The sequence below is a fragment of the Somniosus microcephalus genome, chromosome 5 (assembly GCF_052327205.1).
Source record: "Somniosus microcephalus isolate GS21.2 chromosome 5, FLI_Smic_1.0, whole genome shotgun sequence".
NCBI classification, from domain to species: domain Eukaryota; kingdom Metazoa; phylum Chordata; class Chondrichthyes; order Squaliformes; family Somniosidae; genus Somniosus; species Somniosus microcephalus.
In genome coordinates, this window is record NC_140991.1 from 26,776,468 (window position 1) to 26,799,029 (window position 22,562).

General features: G+C 46.5%; 1 protein-coding gene across 1 annotated transcript in view; it reads right to left on the bottom strand.

Moving 5' to 3' along the window:
- Positions 1 to 3,699: 3,699 nt before the first annotated feature.
- Positions 3,700 to 22,562, bottom strand: part of LOC147116968 (nuclease EXOG, mitochondrial-like) — a 69,277-nt gene continuing 50,414 nt past the window's right edge. Inside the window, exon 6 of the mRNA XM_085987474.1 lies at positions 3,700 to 4,523. Coding sequence (XP_085843600.1) covers positions 4,062 to 4,523 — 462 coding nt within the window. The 3' untranslated portion in view covers positions 3,700 to 4,061. The remainder of the gene's footprint in view (positions 4,524 to 22,562) is intronic.

Genomic DNA, 22,562 nt, shown 5'->3' on the forward strand with positions numbered 1-22,562 from the left:
GATGTTCTTGCCATGGAAAGAGTGCAGCGGCGATTCACCAGGCTGATACCTGGAATGGCGGGAAAGACCTACGAGGAGAGATTGAATAGTTTGGGCTTGTACTCACTGGAGTTTAGAAGATTGAGAGGGGATCTCATCGAAACATATAAAATTATGGCAGGCCTGGACAGGCTGAATTCAGAGAGAATGTTTCCAATGGCAGGGGAGCACAGAACCAGGGGCCACAGTCTAAAAATAGCGGGCAAATCATTTAAAACAGAGATGAGGAAGAATTTCTTCACTCAAAGAGTGGTGAGCCTGTGGAATTCCCTGCCACAGAGGGCTGTGAAGGCTAATTCAATAAATATTTTCAAGAGAGAATTGGATATATTTCTGAAGGCTAAGGGGATTAAGGGTTACGGAGAAAAGGCGGGGACGGGGTACTGAACTGGTAAGATCAGCTAAGATCTCAGACGAAGATCAGCCATGATCTCATTGAATGGCGGAGCAGGCTCGAAGGGCCGAATGGCCTACTCCTGTTCCTATCTCTATGTTTCTATGACTTTAAGGCTAACGTGACAGCCTTCCAAACAGTAGCATTCTCCCTTTCCACTTGCCCATTACCCCGGGGGTTGTAGCTAGTGGTTCTGCTAGTGGCTATCCCCTTTGAAAGCAAGAACTGGCGCAGTTCGTCACTCATAAATGACGTCCCCCTATCGCTGTGTATGTAGTTCGGCATGCCAAACATGCAGAATAGATTACCGAGACACTTGATGACCGTGGCACTGGTCATGTCTGGGCAGGGAATGGCGAAGGGGAAGCGGGAATATTCATCGATGATATTGAGGAAGTATACGTTACGGTCGGCAGAGGGAAGGGGTCCCTTGAAGTCCAGACTTAGGCGCTCGAATGGCCGTGTGGCTTTGATAAGGTGTGCACGGTCAGGCCTGTAGAAACGAGGCTTGCATTCCGCACAGATGCGGCAGGCTCTGGTCATTGCCCTGACCTCCTCGATGGAGTGGGGCAGATTGCGGGACTTTATAAAATGGTATAGTCGGGTGACCCCTGGGTGACAGAGTTCGTTGTGGAGACCCTGTAATTTGTCCGTATGAATGCTGGCACACATTCCCCGCGATAGGGCGTCTGGGGGTTCATTAAGGGCTCCCGGCCTGTACATAATATCATAGTCGAACGTGGATAGTTCGATCCTCCACCTGAGTATTTTGTCATTCTTGATTTTCCCCCTTTGTTTGTTATTAAACATGAAAGCCACCGACCGCTGGTCGGTGAGCAGGGTGAAACGTTTGCCGGCTAGGTAGTGTCTCCAGTGCCGCACTGCCTCCACTATAGCCTGTGCCTCCTTCTCGACAGAAGAGTGCCTGATTTCAGGTCCCTGAAGGGTTCGGGAGAAGAAGGCCACAGGTCTCCCAGCCTGATTGAGGGTCGCAGCTAAAGCAAAGTCTGACGCATCGCTTTCGACTTGAAAGGGAATGCTTTCGTCCACTGCACACAGTGCAGCCCTTTCAATGTCCTGTTTGATACTGGTGAAAGCCTCCCGAGCTTCAGCTGATAGTGGGAAGGACGTCGATTTAATGAGGGGTCGGGCCTTATCAGAGTAATTGGGCACCCATTGGGCATAATACGAAAAAAATCCCAGGCACCTTTTTAAAGCTTTGGGATTGTGTGGCAGGGGCAGTTCCTTTAGGGGGCGTAATCGGTCAGGGTCCGGTCCAATTACCCCATCTTCCACCACACAGCCGAGGATACAGAGACGGGTTGTGTTGAAGACACATTTGTCTTCGTTGTAGGTTAGATTCAGCTTTAGGGCATTTTTAAAAATCTCGCAAGATTTAGATCGTGGTCTTGCTGGTTGTGCCCGCAGATAGTGACATTGCCCAGATAGGGGTAGGTAGCTTGTAGTTTATTCTCGTCAACCATGCAGTCCATCTCACGTTGGAAGACCGAGACCCCATTTGTTACCCCGAAGGGCACTCTGAGAAAATGGTAGAGGCGTCCGTTCGCCTCAAAGGCGGTGTATGGGCGGTCCTCCGTTCTAATGGGGAGCTGGTGATACGCGGATTTGAGGTCGATAGTCGAGAAGACTCGGTATTGCGCGATCTGGTTGACCATTTCTGATATGCGGGGTAAAGGGTAGGCGTCCAGCTGGGTATAAATATTAACAGTCTGGCTGTAGTCAATTACCATCCGTTTCTTTTCGCTATTTTTAACTATGACTACTTGGGCACGCCACGGACTGGTACTGCATTCAATAATGCCTTCCCGCAGGAGTCTGTCCACTTCCGCCTTGATAAAGTGTCTGTCTTCCAGACTGTACCGTCTACTTTTGGTCGCTATGGGCCTACAGTTCGGAGCGAGATTAGCGAATAAAGAGGGCGGGCTGATTTTTAAGGTTGATAGGCCACAGACTGTGAGTGGCGGCTGGGACCCGCCCTATGCTAGCGTGACACTTTCGTGGTGGCACTGGAAGTCCAGGCCCAAGATTACATTAACACAGAGTTCTGGCATCACGAGGAGTTTAAAATCCTTGTAGTCCGTGCCTTTTACAGTCAGTGTTACCACACAGTAGCCCAAAATGTCCGAAGTGTGGGGCTTAGCAGCCATAGCAATTCTGCTCCGTGTAGGGGTTACCGTTAATGAGTGCCGCCGTACCAGGCTAGGGTGGATAAAACTCTCGGTACTCCCACAGTCAATTAAACATTTCGTTAAATTCCCGTTTACCTGTATGTCCATCATGGATTTTGTCAACGGGTGTGGCCTGGATTGATCCACCGTGATCGAAGCCACTGTTGGGCCCTGGGCGGCCGTTGAGTCGGGAAAAGATGGCGGATCCCAAGATGGCGGCCCGCACGAGGCGGTGACGCAGTTGGAAATCGGATTCCCCCTGCAGACTTTGCTAAAATGCCCCTTTTTCTTACATTTGAGGCATGTAGCGTCCTTCGCTGGGCATCGTTGTCTGGGGTGCTTGGCCTGGCCGCAGAAGTAGCATTTCGGGCCTCGAGGCATTGCCGCTGTAGTAGGACTCCTGGGTGAACTTGTGTGTGGGGACTCCGGCGGTGTAGAGCTGGTCTGAGACCTGGATGGGGAAGATGGCTGATTCCAAGATGGCGGCCCGCTCGGCGCGCACGAGGCGGTGAGGGCCGCATGGCCGGAAGAATAAGAGTCAGAGTTTTTCTGGGCCACGTCCAGGACCTCCTTCTCCAGCAGTCTCTGCCGGATATAATTCGATTTGAGGCCCGTGATGAAGGAATCGCGGACCAATTCGTCAGAGTACGCGTTGGCCATCACGGCCTTGCAGTTACAGTCCCGGACCAAGTCCTTTAGGCCCTGTAAGAAATCGTCCATTGATTCCTCAGGTCGCTGCCTGCGTGTAGCCAGCAGATGTCTGGCGTACACTTCGTTTACTGGCCTCTGGTATTGGGCCTTCAGGATAGTGATGGCCTCCGTGTAAGAGGTGGCGTCCCGGATGAACGAATAAATCCGATGATTAACGCGAGTAGTCAGTAGACTCAGTTTATCTACCTCGCTAGCGGATGAGGCCCTCGCGAAGAGTTCGAAGCATTCGAGCCAGTGTCCAAATTGATTTGATGCTTCAGCAGAATGTGGATCCAAGTCCAGACGCTTTGGTTTTAGGAGTCGATCCATCCTAGTATTCTTTAGTGATTAAAATTGATGTGCCTTCAATAACCACAAAACTAGAAGTTATAGACTTTAACAAGTTGGCTTTTAATCACTAAGATCAGAGCTAACATCTCAACACACTGACTGGCTCGCAGGAATAAGTCATACAGATCCTGGGATCTTTATGTAAGAGAAGTCAGGGGTGGAGCCAAGAGCCAAGACCTGGAACATTCCAGGTTAGTCAGGAAAGAGGAAGTGAAACTATACACCGTGTGGGGGAGGGTAATATACATGAGTGCAAAACGAATACAGGCAAGCCAAACACATTTCATTACATTAGTATGTAAGCGGATACAACATATCTCTGTATAACCACATATACTGTGTGTCAGTGCATAACCGCATACAGATGATGTCAGCATATAATAAGGATTTCTACATGTTTAACCACCCTTGGCTGCTCTGCTTTCCCTTGGTTCCTTCAATTCCACTTCCTGTTTTTTCTGCTGGTACAGGTTCTGCAGGTACTCATCTGGCTCAATCCCACTTTCCCGGAGCTCAGCCATGACCTTCTCCAACCTGTGCAAAGTTCCGGCCTGTCGCACTTTGCGCCCGGCGATGTACAGAGTAAACTCCGCAGAGTTCAGCAGCTTGCAGGTGTCCGTCTCGCAGAGATCGCGGCACCGTTTGGCTTTGTCCACGGCTGGGAAGAAAGTGAGGCCGGACATCTTCTCCAGCTCCTGTGGGGCCACTTGATACTCAGACAGCTGGTGGTCAAAGCCAATCGGTTCATTGGGCACGACAAAGGCTCCCAGAGACAACAGCTCGGATGATGCATTTCCCTTCTGTGCGAGAATGACTTTGTACAGATGTGTTGGTACGGCAATGTCATTCTTCCCTATCACCTGAATGTAGAAAGAGACAGAGATACAATGACAAGACTGAGCGAAGGACTGAAAATTGGACACAGCAGATAAAAGGATAACCAGAGGCCGGAAAACTGAAACGAAACAGAAAAGGGCTGGAAATCACAGCAGGCCGATCGGCAGCTGACAGGGAAAGACAGGTTAGGTAGAATCCTTCAAAAGCAAGTACGGCAGTTAAACCACTTCTTTCTCTTTCATCTGCTGAGCGAACTGCTCTATTTTTTTTATTACTTTGCACCAAGTAATTTGTTACTTTTATTTTTCCCCATTGTCACAGGGTCTTGGCCACACCTCGGAGCCAAAATGTGACCTGGGAAATCCTCAAGAGCTTTAAGTATAGCAAGTTGTGGCTTTTGCTTTGGTTGAGGTGCAGGGTGTCAGCTTTCGCTCCCTGTAACTCAAACTACAGCAATGTCCCATTTGGGAACCAACTAAATGGGGTCAACTGTGGCTCAGTTGGTAGCACTCTCACTTCTGTGTCAGAAGACTGTGGGTTCAAGTCCTGCTCCAGAGACTTGAGCACAATGAGCTAACACTCCCAGTGCAGTGCTGAGGGAGTGTTGCACTGCCAGAGGTGCTGTCTTTCGGATGAGACGTTAAACCGAGGCCCCGTCTGCTCTCACGTAAACGATCCCACGGCACTATTTCGAAGACGAGCAGAGGAGTTTTCCCTGGTGTCCTGGCCAATATTTATCCCTCAATCAACATAATTTAAACAGTTTATCTAGTAATTATTGCATTGAGTTTCATAGAATCATAGAATGGTTACAGCACGGAAGAAGGTCATTCGGCCCGTCGAACCCGTTCCAACTCTCAGCTAGTCCCACTCCCCCGCCCTTTCCTTGTAGCCCTGCAATTTTTTTACTTTCAGATACTTATCCAACTCCCTTTTGAAAGATAAGATTGGGTCTGCCTCCACCACCCTTTCAGCCACTGCATTCCAGATCATAACCACTCTGTGTAAAAAAAAAAAAAAAAAAAAAAAAGTTTTTTCTTATGTTCCCTTTGGTTCTTTTGCCAATCACCTTAAATCTGTGTCCTCTGGTTCTCGACCCTTCTGCCAATGGGAACAGTTTCTCTCTATCTACTCTGTCCAGATCCCTCATGATTTTGAACACCAGTCCTAGTGCGAGCAAGCACTGAGTGCGAGTCATCAAAGCGTGCTGTGAGTTTGGGGAAGTGTGAGTTAGGGTAAGTGGGGTGTTAGGTGCTCTTTTCAAACTTTAACTCTGTGGGTTGCAGTTAATAAGGCCTTTCTGGTGCAGAGTGACTGTTGGTAAACCATTTAACTGGTGTAACTAGAGGGATTGATTTAATTTAAATCCAATTAATTAAAGGGGATACTAGCATCTAAAATCGGGCAGAGGGTGTCCATAACTAACAATAAAAAATTTAATTAATTACATAGAATGGAGCAGGTGATGTGTTACTGTTGCGAGATGTGGGAGCCGGTGAACCCCATTGAGGCTCACGGTGATTACGTCTGTGACAAGTGTCTGCTGCTACAGGAACTCCAGCTCCATGTTGATGAGCTGGAGTCTGAGCTTCAGACACTGCGACACATCAGGGAGGGGGAGAAGTATCTGGACTCTGTGTATCAGGAGGTGGTCACACCTATGAAGTTAATTAATTCAGATGTAGCCCATGGTCAGGGACAGGACGGTGTGACTACGAGTGAGGCAGGTACGGGGATCCAGGAGGTAGAGCTGGAGGAGCCGCAGCCCTTGCTCTTGTCCAACAGGTTCGAGGTTCTTACGCCCTGTGGGGACAGGAGCAGGGACTGCAGGGAGGATGAGCAACCTGGCCACAGCACCGTGGAACGGGGGGCCATTCAAGAGGGGGGAGTAAATAGAAATGTTGTAGTGGTAGGGGATAGTATTATTAGGGGGATAGATAAGAGTTCTCTTCAGCCGAGAGCGAGAGTCCCGAAGGCTGTGTTGCCTACCCGGTGCCAGGGTTAAGGACATCTCCTCTGGGCTGGAAAGAAACTTGCAGTGGGAGGGGGTGGATCCAGTTGTCGTGGTCCATGTTGGTACAAATGACGTAGATAGGACTAGGAAGCCGGTTCTGTTAAAGGAGTGTGAGCAGCTAGGGATCAAATTAAAAAACAGAACCTCAAGGGTAATAATCTCTGGATTATTACCTGAGCCACGAGCGAATTTGGCTAGGACAAATAAAATTAGAGAGTTAAATGCGTGGCTCAAAGACTGGTGTGGGAGAAATGGGTTTTGCTTCCTGGGACACTGGCACCAGTACTGGGGCAGGAGGGAGCTGTTCCGTTGGGATGGGCTTCACTTGGCCAGTGCTGGGACTAGAGTCCTGGTGGATCATATAACTAGGGCTGTAGAGAGGGCTTTAAACTAACTAGTGGGGGGGAGGTTCCTAGGGAGCAAATAATAAAAATGACAACAGAGAAGGTCATAGACTTAGGTAGCAGTGGGGAAATTAAAAACCAGAGCGTGTCAGGAAGGGGCAGAAGGTATGGAGTAAAAGGTAAAGTAATAAAAAGGGCAAAAGCAGGAACTAAGTGTCACAAAACATCTTTGAAAGTTCTCTATCTGAATGCACGTAGCATTCGTAACAAAATAGACGAGTTAATGGCACAAATAACTACATATGGGTATGATCTTGTGGCCATTACAAAAACATGGCTGCAGGGTGACAATGCCTGGGAATTAAACATACCAGGTTATTTACCGATCAGGAAGGACAGGCAGGAAGGAAGGGGAGGTGGGGTGGCTATGTTAATAAAGGAAGGAATCACTGTAATACAGAGAAATGATATTGGGTCAAAAGATCAGGATAATGAAACAGTTTGGGTGGAAGTAAGGAATAATAAGGGGAAAAAAACACTAGTGGGCGTAGTCTATAGGCCTCCGAACAGTTGCAACTCTGTTGGACGGAGTATCAATCAGGAAATAGTTGAGGCTTGTAATAAGGGAACATCTATAATTATGGGGGATTTTAACTATCATATTAATTGGACAAATCAAATTGGGCAGGGCTGCCTTGAGGATGAGTTCATTGAGTGTATTAGGGATGGGTTTCTTGAGCAGTATGTAACTGAACCGACCAGGGGGCAAGCAACCTTAGATCTGGTCCTGTGTAACGAGACAGGATTAATTAAAAATGTCCTAGTAAAGGATCCCCTTGGAATGAGTGACCATAACATGGTTGAATTCCATATTCAATTAGAGGGTGAGAAGGTTGGATCTCAAACAAGCGTGCTAAGCTTGAATAAAGGAGACTATGAAGGTATGAGAGCGGAATTGAGCAGAGTGGATTGGGAAAATAGATTAAAGGGTAAGACGATACATGATCAGTGGTGTACATTTAAGGAGTTATTTTACAACTTCCAAAAAATATATATTCCACTGAGAAGAAAAGGGTGTAAAAGAAAAGACAGCCATCCGTGGTTAAGTAAAGAAATTAAGGATAGTATTCGACTAAAAACAAGGGCATATAAGGTAGCCAAATCTAGTGGGAGGATAGAGGATTAGGAAAACTTTAAAAGACAGCAAAAAATAACAAAGATTGATTAAGAAAGGGAAGGTAGATTATGAAAGTAAATTAGCAAAAAATATAAAAACAGATAGTAAGAGTTTTATAGTTATATAAAAAGAAAAAGGGTGGCTAAAGTTAATGTTGGTCCCTTAGAGGATGGGACTGGGAAATTAATGGTGGGAAATATGGAGATGGCAAAAACACTGAATGAATATTTTGTATCAGTCTTTACAGTAGAGGACACTAAGAATATCCCAACACTGGACAAACAGGGGGCTAAAGGGGGGGAGGAGCTAAACACGATCAAAATCACTAAGGAAGTGGTACTCGGTAAAATAATGGGACTCAAGGTGGATAAATCACCTGGACCTGATGGCTTACATCCTAGGGTCTTGAGGGAAGTGGCGGTAGGGATTGTGGATGCATTGGTAATAATTTTCCAAAACTCCCTGGACTCAGCAAAGGTCTCGGCAGACTGGAAAACTGTTAATGTAACACCCTTATTTAAAAAGGGCAGTAGACAGAAGGCTGGAAACTATAGACCGGTTAGCCTAACATCTGTGGTAGGTAAAATTTTGGAGTCCATTATTAAGGAGACAGTAACAGGACATTTGGATAATCATAATTTAATAGGACAAAGTCAGCATGGTTTTATGAAGGGGAAGTCATATTTGACAAATTTGCTGGAGTTCTTTGAGGAAGTGACATATAGGGTGGATAAAGGGGAACCAGTGGACGTAGTGTATTTAGACTTCCAAAAGGCATTTGACAAGGTGCCACACAAAAGATTATTGCTTAAGATAAAAAATCACGGGATTGGGGGTAATATTCTGGCATGGATAGAGGATTGGCTATCTAACAGAAGGCAGAGAGTTGGGATAAATGGTTCATTCTCAGACTGGCAATCAGTAACCAGTGGTGTTCCGCAGGGGTCAGTGCTGGGTCCCCAACTCTTTACAATCTATATTAACGATTTGGAGGAGGGGACCGAGTGTAACATATCAAAGTTTGCAGATGATACTAAGATGGGAGGGAAAGTAGTGAGTGAAGAGGACATAAAAAACCTGCAAGGGGACATAGACAGGCTAAGTAAGTGGGCAGAGATTTGGCAGATGGAATACAATACTGGAAAGTGTGAGGTTATGCACTTCGGCAGGAAAAATCGTAGAGCAAGTTATTATCTTAATGGCAAGAAACTGGAAAGTACTGAAGTACAAAGGGATCTGGGGGTCCTGGTGCACGAAACTCAAAAGGTTAGTATGCAGGTGCAGCAAGTGATTAAGAAGGCCAATGGAATGTTGGCTTTCATTGCTAGGGGGATAGAATATAAAAATAGGGAGGTATTGCTTCAGTTGTACAAGGTATTGGTGAGACCGCACCTGGAATACTGCATACAGTTTTGGTGTCCATACTTAAGAAAAGACATACTTGCTCTCGAGTCAGTACAAAGAAGGTTCACTCGGTTAATCCCGGGGATGAGGGGATGGACATATGAGGAGAGGTTGAGTAGATTGGGACTCTACTCATTGGAGTTCAGAAGAATGAGAGGCGATCTTATTGAAACATATAAGATTGTGAAGGGGTTGGATCGGGTGGATGCGGGGAGGATGTTCCCGATGATGGGTGAAACTAGAACTAGGGGGCATAGTCTTAGAATAAGGGGCTGCTCTTTCAAAACTGAGATGAGGAGGAACTACTTCACTCAGAGGGTGGTAGGTCCATGGAATATGCTGCCCCAAAAAGCTGTAGAAGCTACATCATTACATAAATTTAAAACAGAAATAGACAGTTTCCTAGAAGTAAAGGGAATTAAGGGTTACGGGGAGCGGGCAGGAATTTGGACATGAGTCCAGGTTCGGATCGGACATGGCCCTGTGGGTAGCGGAGTGGGCCCAGGGGCCGTGTAGCCTGATCCTGCTGCTATTTCGTGTGTCTAATTCTGTTAGATTCAGGAGATGGTTCTGTGATAGTAGATTGGCGGTTAGGATCAGATCAGCCATGATCTTATTGAATGGCGGAGCAGGCTCGAGGGGCCGATTGGCCTACTCCTGCTTCTTATGTTCTTATCTGGTTCTGGGAAATGAGGTGGGTCAAGTGGAGCAAGTGTCAGTAGGGAAAGAGTTAGGGAACAGTGATCACAGTATCATAAGGTTCATATTAGCTGTGGACAAGGACAGGGAGCAATCTAGAGTAAAAATACTTAATTGGAGGAAGGCCAATTTCAGTGGGTTGAGAACGGATCTGGCCCGGGTAAACTGGAATCAAAGATTGGCAGGCAAAACTGTAATGAAACAATGGGCTGCCTTTAAAGAGGTGATGGTTTGGGTACAGTTGAGGTACATTTCCACAAGGGGGAAAGGTAGGGCAACCAAAGTCAGAACTCTCTGGATGACAAACGAGATAGAGAGTAAGATGAAGCAGAAAAAGGGGGCGTATGACAGATGTCAGGTTGAGAATACAAGTGAGAGCCAAGCTGAATATAGAAAGTTCAGAGGGGAAGTGAAAAAGGAAATGAGGGGCAAAGAGAGAGTATGAGAATAGAAATAAAAACAGAAAATGCTGGCAATACTCAGCAGGTCAGGCAGCATCTGTAGAGAGAGAAACAGAGTTAACGTTTCAGGTCGATGACCCTTCGTCAGATTAGATTGGCAGCTAACATAAAAGGGAATTCAAAAGTCTTCTATAGGCATATCTATATATATAAATCGGTCGATCTGTCTGTCCGTCTGTCTGTCATCGCGTGTGCGTCTGTCGGGCTATGCGCTCGAAAGTTACAGGGCGTACCTACGCGCGCGTTACCTCCAAAGAAAGCTTACACTTCCGAGACGGTTTTAAGCGTATTTACGTTTCGGCCGGGCTAAAATCGCGCCCGCGGTATCTGAAAAACCTTAACATTCCGCTCATTAGCATCTCATTATCCGCTCATTAGCGACAGAGTGACCTCGAGCTCGACCAATCGTACGCCGGGTTGCTGGCGTGTGCCGCCGGGTCAATCGGTGTGTGTGTGGGCGGGCCTTATCGTTCTGAACCGAGGTGAGTAGCCGCCATCTTGCTTCCATTCTTTTTCCTGCTTTCTGCGTCTTTCTTTTCAAATATACATTTCCAGCAAAATAAAATTGAATTTATTAAATTGTTTTAAAATAAATCACTCATTTGTAAATATTTTATCTAACCTGAAGATTCTTTTTCCTACCTTTCCCTGTTTTTTTCTTAGGCCTGAAAGCCTGGGCCTTTCTTGCCCAGCCAGGCCCGAGCTAGGTAATTGGGCTGCTGCTAAGCTCCTCACGCCCGCCCGCCCGCCCCCCCCCCCGGTGTCACGTTACCCGGGGCAACGGCGTCAGCCACAAGCGTCAGGGTGCGCGCGCAGCAGGAGCAGGTGAGACTCTGTTCCGCGCTCGGCTCGGGCGGGGGGGGGCGGGGCTCTCGAGAGTGCGGATCTCGGCCTTGGTGAGCGGGAAGGGTTACCCCGGCAACGGGAGTGCGGGGCGGCTGGGGCTTGGAGAGCGGGGCTCTCGGGAGTGCGAGGCGGGCTCGGAGAGCGGGGCGGCTGGGGCTTCGAGAGCGGGGCTCTCGAGAGTGCGGGGCGGCGCGGTGCGGTTACCCCGGCAACCGGGCGTGGCCGTCTCTCAGCCTCAAGCCCTCCCTTCCTCCCTCCCCCCCTCCCTCTCCCCCCTCCCCTCCCCTCCCCCCCACCCCCTCTCCCCCCCGCTGCCCCCCTCCCCCTCCCTTCCCCCTCCCCCCGCCCCCCCCTCCCCGCCCTTCCCCCGCCCCCCCCTTCCCCCTCCCCCCTACACATGGAGGCAGAGGGCATGGCTCAGGTACTAAATGAGTACTTTTCATCTGTCTTCACCAAGGAAGGTGATGTTGCCAAAGTCATAGAGAAGGAGGACGTAGTTGAGATACTGGATGGGATAAAAATTGATAAAAGAGGTACTAGAAAGGCTGGCTGTACTTAAACATAGAAACATAGAAGATAGGAGCAGGAGTAGGCCATTCGGCCCCTCGAGCCTGCTCCGCCATTCAATAAGATCATGGCTGATCATCCAAATTCAGTACCCTGTCCCTGCCTTCTCCCCATATCCCTTGATCCCTTTAGCCTTAAGAAATATATCTAACTCCTTCTTGAATATATTTAATGAATTGGCCTCCACTGCCTTCTGTGGTAGAGAATTCCACAGGGTCACCACTCTCTGGGTGAAGTAATTCCTCCTCATCTCTGTCCTAAATGGCCTACCCCTTATCCTTACACTGTGACCCCTGGTTCTGGACTCCCCGACCATCGGGAACATCCTTCCTGCATCTAGTCTGTCTAGTCCTGTTAGAATTTTATAAGTTTCAATGAGATCCCTTCTCATTCTTCTAAACTCCAGCGAGTATAAGCCCAATCGACCCAATCTCTCCTCATACGTCATTCCTGCCATCCCAGGTATCAGTCTGGTGAATCTTCACTGCACTCCCTCCATGGCAAGAACATCTTTCCTCAGATGAGGCGACCAAAACTGCACACAATACTCAAGATGTGGTCTCACCAAGGCCCTGTACAACTGCAGCAAGACATCCTTGCTCCTGTACTCGAACCCTCTCGCTACGAAGGCCAACATACCATTTGCCTTCTTAACCGCCTGCTGCACCTGCATGCTTACCTTCAGCGACTGGTGCACAAGAACACCCAGGTCTCGTTGCACTTCCCCTTCTCCTAATCTATTGCCGTTCAGATAATAATCTGCCTTCCTGTTTTTGCCACCAAAGTGGATAACCTCGCATTTATCCACATTATACTGCATCTGCCATGCTTCTGCCCAATCACCCAACCTGTCCAAATCATACTGGAGTTTCTCGGCATCCTCCTCACAGCACACCGCCCACCCAGCTTTGTGTCTTCTGCAAACTTGGAAATATTACATCTAGTTCCCTCGTCTAGATCATTTATATATATTGTGAATAGCTGGGGTCCTAGGACCGATCCCTGCGGTACCCCACTAGTCACTGCCTGCCACTCGGAAAAAGACCCGTTTATTCCAACTCTTTGCTTCCTGTCTGCCAACCAGTTCTCTATCCAAGTCAGTACCTTGCCCCCAATCCCATGTGCCTTAACTTTACACACTAATCTCTTATGCGGGACCTTATCGAAAGCCTTCTGAAAGTCCAAATACACCACATCCACTGGTTCTCCCTTATCTATTTTACCAGTTACATCCTCAAAAAATTCCAGTAGATTGGTCAAGCACGATTTACCTTTTGTAAATCCACGTTGACTTTGTCCGATCCTGTCACTGTTTTCCAAGTGCTCTGCTATTACATCTTTGATAATGCACTCTAGCATTTTCCCCACTTCCGATGTCAGGCTTACCGGTCTATAATTCCCCGGTTTCTCTCTACCACCTTTTTTGAATAGTGGGGTAACATTAGCTACCCTCCAATAAAGTAGATACGTCACCAGGACCGGATGGGATGCATCCTAGGATGCTGAGGGAAGTAAAGGTGGAAATTGCGGAAGTACTGGCCATAATCTTCCAATCCTTCTTAAGATACTGGGGTGGTGCCAGAGGACTGAGAATTGCAAATGTTACACCCTTGATCAAAAAAGGGTGCAAGGATAAACAACAAATGTACATATACACACACACACACATATACATATTGTAAAGAGAAACCCAGCAACTACAGGCCAATCAGTTTGACCTCAGTAGTGGGGAAGCTTTTAGAAACAGTAATCAGGGACAAAATTAACAGTCACTTGGACAAGTGTGGCTTAATTAAGGAAAGCCAGCACGGATTTGTTAAAGGCAAATCGTGTTTAACTAAATTGATTGAGTTTTTTGGTGAGGTAACAGAGAGGGTTGATGAGGGCAATGCTGTTGATATGGTGTACATGGACTTCCAAAAAGCGTTTGATAAAGTTACATAATAGACTTGCCAGCACAGTTGAAGCCCATGGAATAAAAGGGACAGTGGCAGCATGGATATGAAATTGGCTAAGTAACAGGAAACAAAGAGTAGTGGTGAACGGTTGTTTATCGGACTGGAGGAAGGTATACAGTGGTGTTCCCCAGGGGTCAGTACGAGGACCACTGCTTTTCTTGATATATATTAAAGACTTGGGTGTACACGGCACAATTTCAAAATTTGCAGATGACACAAATCTTGTAAGTATAGTGAACAGTGAGGAGGATAGTGATGGACTTCAAGAGGACATAGACAGGCTGGCGGAATGGGGGGACATGTGGCAGATAAAATTTAACGCAGAAAACTGCAAAGTGATACATTTTGGTAGGAAGAACGAGGAGCGACAATATATAAACTGAAGGGTACAGTCCTAAAGGGGGTGCATGAACATACATCTTTGGGGAAGTCTGGTAATCAATTAGGATTCATTCATTTTTTTCCCCTTTCAATTGGTTGTTTTGAACACCATCGTTTAAACAGCACCAGCTGGTAACATCAACTTGGAAAACATACTGAGCCAGACAGTGTGAGGATTACAGTTGGCATGACACAGCCTGAGTGTATATGCCCTGTCAGCCTCTCCCACCAGCCTAGGCAGCCAGTTTCAGTGATGAGGTCATTAGCGCTCCCTGTTCAAACAATTGGAGAGAAACACAAGGATATTCATGGTATTCATCTGTAACTGGTACCTTTAGAAGGGGCCTTGACACTGACTTGGGAGCAGGAGTAGGCCATTTGGCCCCTCGAGCCTGTTTCACCGTTCAATTAGATCGTGGCTGATCTGGATGTTGACTCCATTTACCCGCCTTGGTTTCGTATCCCTTAATACCCTTACCTAATAAAAAAAACGATCAATTACAGTTTTGGAATTACCCGCCCTTCCCCCAGCCTCAACAGCTTTTTGTAGGAGAGAGTTCCAGATTTCCACTACCCTTTGTGTGAAGAAGTGCTTCCTGACATCACCCCCTGAACGGCCTGGCTCTAATGTTAAGGTTATGTCCTTAATGTTAATTTTTAATTAAAAATTTAATCTTAATGTTATGAATTGCTCTTTAAAGATGAACTGGATAGCTGTGGAGTGGCAGTGTGCTCAATGAAGAAATTCAACTGCACAATAGGAAAACAGAACTCAAGCTCCCAATTACTAAAATGGAACAGACTTTACAGATATCTCTTGAAGCATCCTGGGCACAGTATCAGTTACACTACTACAACGTAATTAATTTATAACCTCTTTAGTCATCACTAATATAATGTTGATTTTCAAATAATGGTCTATGACACACTGATGACTGTACTTTGTGTTTGTTATATATGAATGTAAAATATCATGGTTGTATATATGGCATTGTTTGCTTTACCAATGGTTTTATATCTATCTATGATGTTCCCATGAAACAAATATTGACCAGATATATCAGGTTGTAATTATACCTCATCAACCTCCTTCAGTGTCAACAGCAACTATCATATTAAATAGAAGCAGCGCAGGATTCACAAGTACAGCGTATTAATCACCTTCAACACCAGATATTTGTTCTAACACACATAAGCTACTGCATTTTCATTAGAACTTGCAAAAATTCAGTAAGTTTTCAAAACTGCAGAAGAGAACAGCACGGGAGGTGGCAGGGAGACTGACAGGCAGGCCTGGGACAGCAAACAACAGGCCCAATGGTGGACCAGTATGGTATGACGGCAGATGAGCAGGGATGAAGGCTGGCAGGCCAGGTTGGCATATAAGAGACAGCATGCCCTGGCAGAGCACGTTGCGACCAGGTACGGAAGCAGGAGTCCTGGCAAAAGGCAGTGATCGAAAGTATTTAAAAATTTTTTAAATATCTGCCGGCAAACTGTAAAAATTGAAGTAAAGACAGAAAATGCTGGAAACACTCAGCGGGTCAGGCAGCATCTGTGGAGAGAGAAACAGAGTCAACGTTTCAGTTCTGACGAAGGGTCGTCGACTTGAAACGTTACCTCGGTTTCCCTCTCCACAGATGCTGCCTGACCTGCTGAGTGTTTCCAGCATTTTCTGTTTTATTTCAGATTTCCAGCATCCAAAGTATTTTGCTTTTGTTAAAATTGAAGGCCAGGCAAGTTGTAAACATTTTTTAAATGGCAGGAGGAGCGGGGCGACTCTCCCGCCACAGCGCCATCAATGGTGGGAAGCCTGCAACAACAGTGTGATGGGAAGACAGGCTTTTCCCATTATGAAAATGTTGGTATAGATCTTCCATTATAAAATGTTAACATAGAAATATGACGCAAAATATATTCCAGTGAGAAGGAAAGACTTTGAGAAGGGAGAACCATCTGTGGCTAACTAAGGAAGTAAAGGATGGTATCAAATTGAAAACAAAGGCATACAATGTTGCCAAGATTAGTGGAAGGCCAGAGGATTGAGAAATTTTTAAAAACCAGCAAAGGACGACTAAAAAAATAATGAGAGGGAAAATGGATTATGAGCGTAATCTAGCAAGAAATATAAAAACAGATAGTAAGAGCTTCTACAGGTATATAAAAAGGAAGAGAGTAGCTAAAGTAAATGTTGGTCCCTTAGAGGATGAGACTGGGGACTTAATAATGGGGAACAGGGAAATGGCAGAGACTTTGAACAAATATTTTGTATCAGTCTTCATGGTAGAAGACACTAAAACCATCCCAATAATACATAATCAAGGGGCTATAGGGAGGGGGGAACTTAAAACAATCACTAAAGAAAAAGTACTCGGTAAAATAATGGGGCTAAAGGTGGACAAGTCCCCTGGACCTGATGGCCTGCATCCTAGGGTCTTAAAAGAAGTGGCTGCAGAGATAGTGGATGCATTGGTTGCAATCTATCAAAATTCCCTGGATTCTGGAGAGGTCCCAGAGGATTGGAAAACTGCAAATGTCACGCCCTTATTTAAGAAGGGAGGGAGACAAAAAGCAGGAAACTATAGACCAGTTAGCCTAAAATCTGTCATCGGGAAAATGCTGGAGTCCATTATTAAGGAAGCAGTAGCAGGACATTTAGAAAATCATAATACAGTCAAGCAGAGTCAGCATGGTTTTATCAAAGGGAAATCATGTTTGACAAATTTGCTGGCGTTCTTTGAGGATGTAACGAGCAGGGTGGATAAAGGTGAACCAGTGGATGTGGTGTATTTGGATTTCCAGAAGGCATTCGATAAGGTGCCACATAAAAGGTTACTGCACAAGATAAGAGCTCACGGGGTTGGGGGTAATGGCTCAGAAATTCGGGTCTCCACGGGTGAGTATGCACGGGGTACTTATGCGTAGGCCCAACAAAAGTGCCGGTTTCGTGCATGCACTGCGCATGCGCGGGAAACCGGCACTTCCGTTCCCCTGAAAGAAGGGGTCGACAGGTGGAACGTGTGCGCCGGAGAGGCAGCGCGTGCACATCGAACTTACGTTTTTTTTGCAGGTCTCTCCGGGAGGGTAAGTCTCAGCAGTTACACTTTTAAAAAGCAGGCGCAAGGCCTGCTTTTAACAAGGTAAGTGGTGAATTAATTAATATTAAAACATTTTTTCCACAGGTTTATTATTTTTAAATACTTTAAAGAAAGGTAAGTTTATTTTTAGCCCCGTTAGAAAATGGAATTAATTTTTTCAAAAATTTAAATTATTGTTTAAAATAGTTATTTCATGTAATTTATAGTTATTTTAAAAATGTGATTTAAAAAAAAAATTTCTTTGAAGTTTTAGTGATGTTTTGGGGCTTATAGTATTTATAGGTTTGACAGCTCTTCCTGTCAAACTTATGAATGAAGCATACCATTGCTACCATTGGCTCTCTATGAACCACGTGATCCCAGGGGACGCTTCGAACTAACTGCGCCCCTGGGATACGCAAGCACTGCGCGCCGGCAGTTGGAGGAGGCCCAGGATCAGAATCCCACGCGGGCTCACAGCTCAACAGCTGGCGCGCAAGGTAAGTGCAGGTCGGGAGCTTGCACCCGCGGGAAGCCCCCAACCCGAATTTCTGGGCCATTATATTAGCATGGATAGAGGATTGGCTAACTAACAGAAAACAGAGAGTCAGGATAAATGGGTCATTTTCCGGTTGGCAAACAGTAACTAGTGGGGTGCCACAGTGCTGGGGCCTCAACTATTTACAACTATATTAATGACTTGGATGAAGGGACCGAGTGTAATGTAGCCAAATTTGCTGATGATACAAAGATAGGTGGGAAAGCAAGTTGTGAAGAGGACACAAAGAATCTGCAAAGGGATACAGACAGGCTAAGTGAGTGGGCAAACATTTGGTAGATGGAGTATAATGCGGGAAAGTGTGAGGTTATCCACTTTGGTAAGAAAAATAAAAAAGCAAATTATTATTTAAAGAGAGAGAGATTACAAAATGCTGCAGTACAGAGGGACCTGGGGGTCCTTGTGCATGAAACACAAACAGTTAGCATGCAGGTACAGCAAGTAATCAGGAAGGCAAATGGAATGCTGGCCTTTATTGCAATGGGGTTGGAGTATAAAAGCAGGGAAGTCCTGCTACAACTGTACAGGGTATTGGTGAGACCACACCTTGTGTACTGCGTACAGTTTTGGTCTCCTTATTTAAGGAAGGATATACTTGCATTGGAGGCAGTTCAGAGAAGGTTCACGAAGTTGATTCCTGAGATGAAGGGGTTGACTTATGAGGAAAGGTTGAGCAGGTTGGACCTATAATCATTGGAGTTTAGAAGAATGAGAGGGGATCTTATTGAAACATATAAGATACTTATATCTTAATAGATAGACAAGGTAGCTGCAGTGAAGATGTTTCCCCTCATGGGGGAATCTAGAACTAGGGGGCATAGTTTCAGGATAAGGGTTTGCCTATTTAAAACTGAGATGGAGGAAGAATTTCTTCTCAGAGGGTCGTAAATCTGTGAAATTCTCTGCCCCAGAGAGCTGTGGAGGCTGGGTCGTTGAATACATTTAAGGTGGAGATGGACAGATTTTTGAAAGGTAAGGGAGTGATGGGTTATGGGGAGTGGGCAGGGAAATAGAGTTGAGGCCAAGATCAGATCAGCCATGATCTCATTAAATGGCGGAGCAGGCTCGTGGCAAAATTTGGATCCTTTAGTGGAGAAGTAAAATATTCATGGTTCACAACCTTAAAAAGAGACTCGTATTCTTAAAGTTCAAACAAATCAGCATTCTGGCAGTAAACAGAAAGAGCACGTCAATAAAATTCCACTGACAAAAACAACCCAACAATTACTTGTTCATCCAACCATCACATTGAGTAATGCAAAAATTAACAAGAATTGTTTGATTTACCGCAACGCTCGGCATTTCTGTTTTCTAACCACAGGAAATGGAAATTTTTAAAAAGCACGAGTTGTTCTTTAAACGCGTGTTGGGTTTCACAGAAAATGTTGAATTATTTAACATTTCCGTGTTGGCACGTGAAACCCTCAATTAGCAGCTAAGAGGTTCACAGCCGAGTTTAAGTTGGCAGGTGGCAGAGAGGCACAATGTGTAGACGCTGAAAAGTAAGCCTGGTGTGATGTGTTCTTGGCAGTCTGCGCTCTGCTGTGTTAATCTGGACTGTGATCACTCACTCAGCCTGCTGGACAATTCTTGTCAACTTTAGCTCACTCACCTCAGGCAGGCTAGAAGCCAGATTTTAAACACCACTAATGGGTCTGTTGGACAACACTCTTCAGAGAACTTCACAATAAGGGAGCTTTGAAGGGGTGGGGTTTTGTACCTTATGGGCAGGGTTTTCATTGGGCCGTGGAGGCGGGATTGGAGGCGTGGGGGGGGGGGGGGGGGGGGTTAAAATCCCAAAATCGGGGGTCCCGACACCATCCCGCCCCCCAACCCACCTTCATGCCAGTTTCAAAGGAGGCGGGTACCCGCCCCGCACTGGGACCCGCCCCCCCAAGGCGGGAAGGGGATCAGTGCCAGTTAACTGCCTGTTAACAGGTAGTTAACAGGCAGTTTTTAGCCTAATCCCTATTTTTAAGGTTGAAGTGTGGGATTCCCGACGGCTCCAAACCACGGCAAGTTAGAGGAGGCGGGCCGTCGGGTTGAAGGAACTGGAGGATTCAAGATGTCGGTGTTCAGGTGAGTGATGTGTGCATGAGTGCAAAAGTAAGTGTGTTTGGTGTGTCTAAAGAAGTTTAAATGACCTTTTCCTACCTTTACAGCCTTCCTTCCTTTAGGTCTCGGGAGTCCCTCATCTCACCGGCACAGAAAGCAGAATGGCTGCGAACTGTCAAAAGTGACAGCCTTCAGCTTTCTGTGCAGGAGAGATTTCTAACTGAGTCTGTGGAGAAGGACTCGTGTTAGAAATAAGACTATCAGTATTTGACAGCTTCAAAGAGCTTTCAAACACTGATATTTCATCTGTCAAAACCTCTTGACAGATGAAATTTCAGTCTGTGACGTCACCTGTTGCCGGGTGGCCCTTAATTGGCCTGCTGAGCCCGCTGGACGGGTTCAACAAGGTCAATCAAGTTAAAATCACGTGGATTGGCCACATCTCGATGGAGGCGGGACAACAACCCCGAAAGTTGTAGTCCCGCCTCCATCACGTCCCCTGAATGAAAATCCAGCCCTATACGTCCAACCACGTTTTCCTTCCATCTGTGCTTCTGCACCTTCCCTTCATCCTTGTCCAGCTGAGCAGCCTAATAAGGATGAGCAGCTCACCCCATCTACCTTTCCTCTTTGAATTCACTGGCTCTTGCTGGGCAATCCTCCATTACCTCACCAAAGTGACCATTCTTGGATCTAGATATTAAGTATCAGCAGGTCATTCACCTGTGGCGGGCATCACAGCCGAGCTCAATGCTTAGGGCCGCACTTTCTTAGTCCTTAGATGATGATTAGAAGCAAGAATCTCCTTGATGTTCTACCTAGTCCAAAGGAGCTGATGCAAATTGCAGTAAACATCTTCAGTTGCTTTATCAAATACTTACCCTCTGTCATATGGTCTGTATTCCTGACCCCTCAAAGGCTCCTCAACTTCTGCAAGGCTCTAGTCAGGAGTGCGATGGGATTCGCACCACTCACCTGGACAGGTGACGCCGCAACAACGCTCATGAAGCTTAGCATCATCCAGGACAGAACCATCCGTTTGATCAGAGCCTTGGCAATGGACTCAACATTCACCCACTCCAGCACAGTGTTCAGATCCATTCACAACTCTTCCGATAATGAAACAGCCCATACCAGCCGACAGCAGGACCTGGATAACATCCAGTTTTCGACTGACAAACAGCAGGTAACTTTGCGCCAAATAGGTACCAGGTAACGACCATCTTGAACAAGAGGAAACCCAGCCAACTCCCCTTGACCTTCAACGTCACCACCATCACCATCTTGGGGTCACCATTGATCAGAAGCTTAATTTATCAACACCGTGCTTACAAGAGCAGGTACTCTGAGAAGAATGGCTCACCTCCTGACCCCTCAAAGCCTCTCAACCCCCTACGAGGCTCAAGTCAGGAGTGTGACAGAATACGCACCCACTCACCTGGATGGCTGAAGTTGCAACAACACTCAAGAAGCTCAGCACCATCCAGGTTAGAATCATCCGTTTGATGGACTCAACATTCACCCGCTCCACCACCAGCGCGCTGTGGAAGCAGTGTGTACTATCTGCAGGATGCACTGCAGTAACTCACCAAGGTTACTTCGACAGCAGCTCCCTCCCTTGCAATCTCTACTACCAAGAAGGAGACCAGCAGCAATGTCGTGGAAACACCATCAGCTCCAGGTCCCATACTGTCATGGGCTTGGACATACAGCTTTGTTGTTTCATCATCGCTGGGTCAGTAGCCTGGGATTTCCTACCTAACACCTCTGTAGGAGCACCATTTCCATAAGGACTGCTGCAGTTCAAGGAGAAGGTCCACCGCCACCTTCTCGGGGCAGCTAGAGATGGGCAATAAATGCAACCCTGCCAGCAGCACCCACACCCTGAGAACAAATAAAGAAAAGTTGCTGCCCCAGCTACAATCAGCTGATTCAGTACAGACCAGGAACTAAACCTAGGTTCTTTTGCTCCACAACAACATTATAGAAACATAGAAAAATAGGAGCAGGAGTCGGCCATTCGGCCCTTCGAGCCTGCTCCGCCATTCAATATGATCATGGCTGATCCTCTATCTCAATACCATATTCCCACTCTCTCCCCATACCCCTTGATGCCTTTTGTGACTAGAAATCTACCTATCTCCTTCTTAAATATATTCAGCGCCACTAACATGGAAAAACATTTCTATCGATCTCTGTCTTGCCTGTACTCAACGACTGAGCATCCACGGCCCTCTGGGGTAGAGAATTCCAAAGATTCACACCCTCCGAGTGAGAAATTTCTCCTCATCTCAGTTCTAAATGGCCGACCCCTTATCCTGAGATTATGGCCCCTGGTTCTAGACTCTCCAGCCAGGGGAAACAGTCTCTCAGCATCTACCCTATCAAGCCTTCTAAAAAATGTAGATGCTTCAATGCGATCACCTCTCACTCTTCTAAACTCCAGGGAGTATCGGCCCATTCTACTCAACCTCTCCTCATAAGACAGCCCTCTCATCCCAGGAATCAATGTAGTGAACC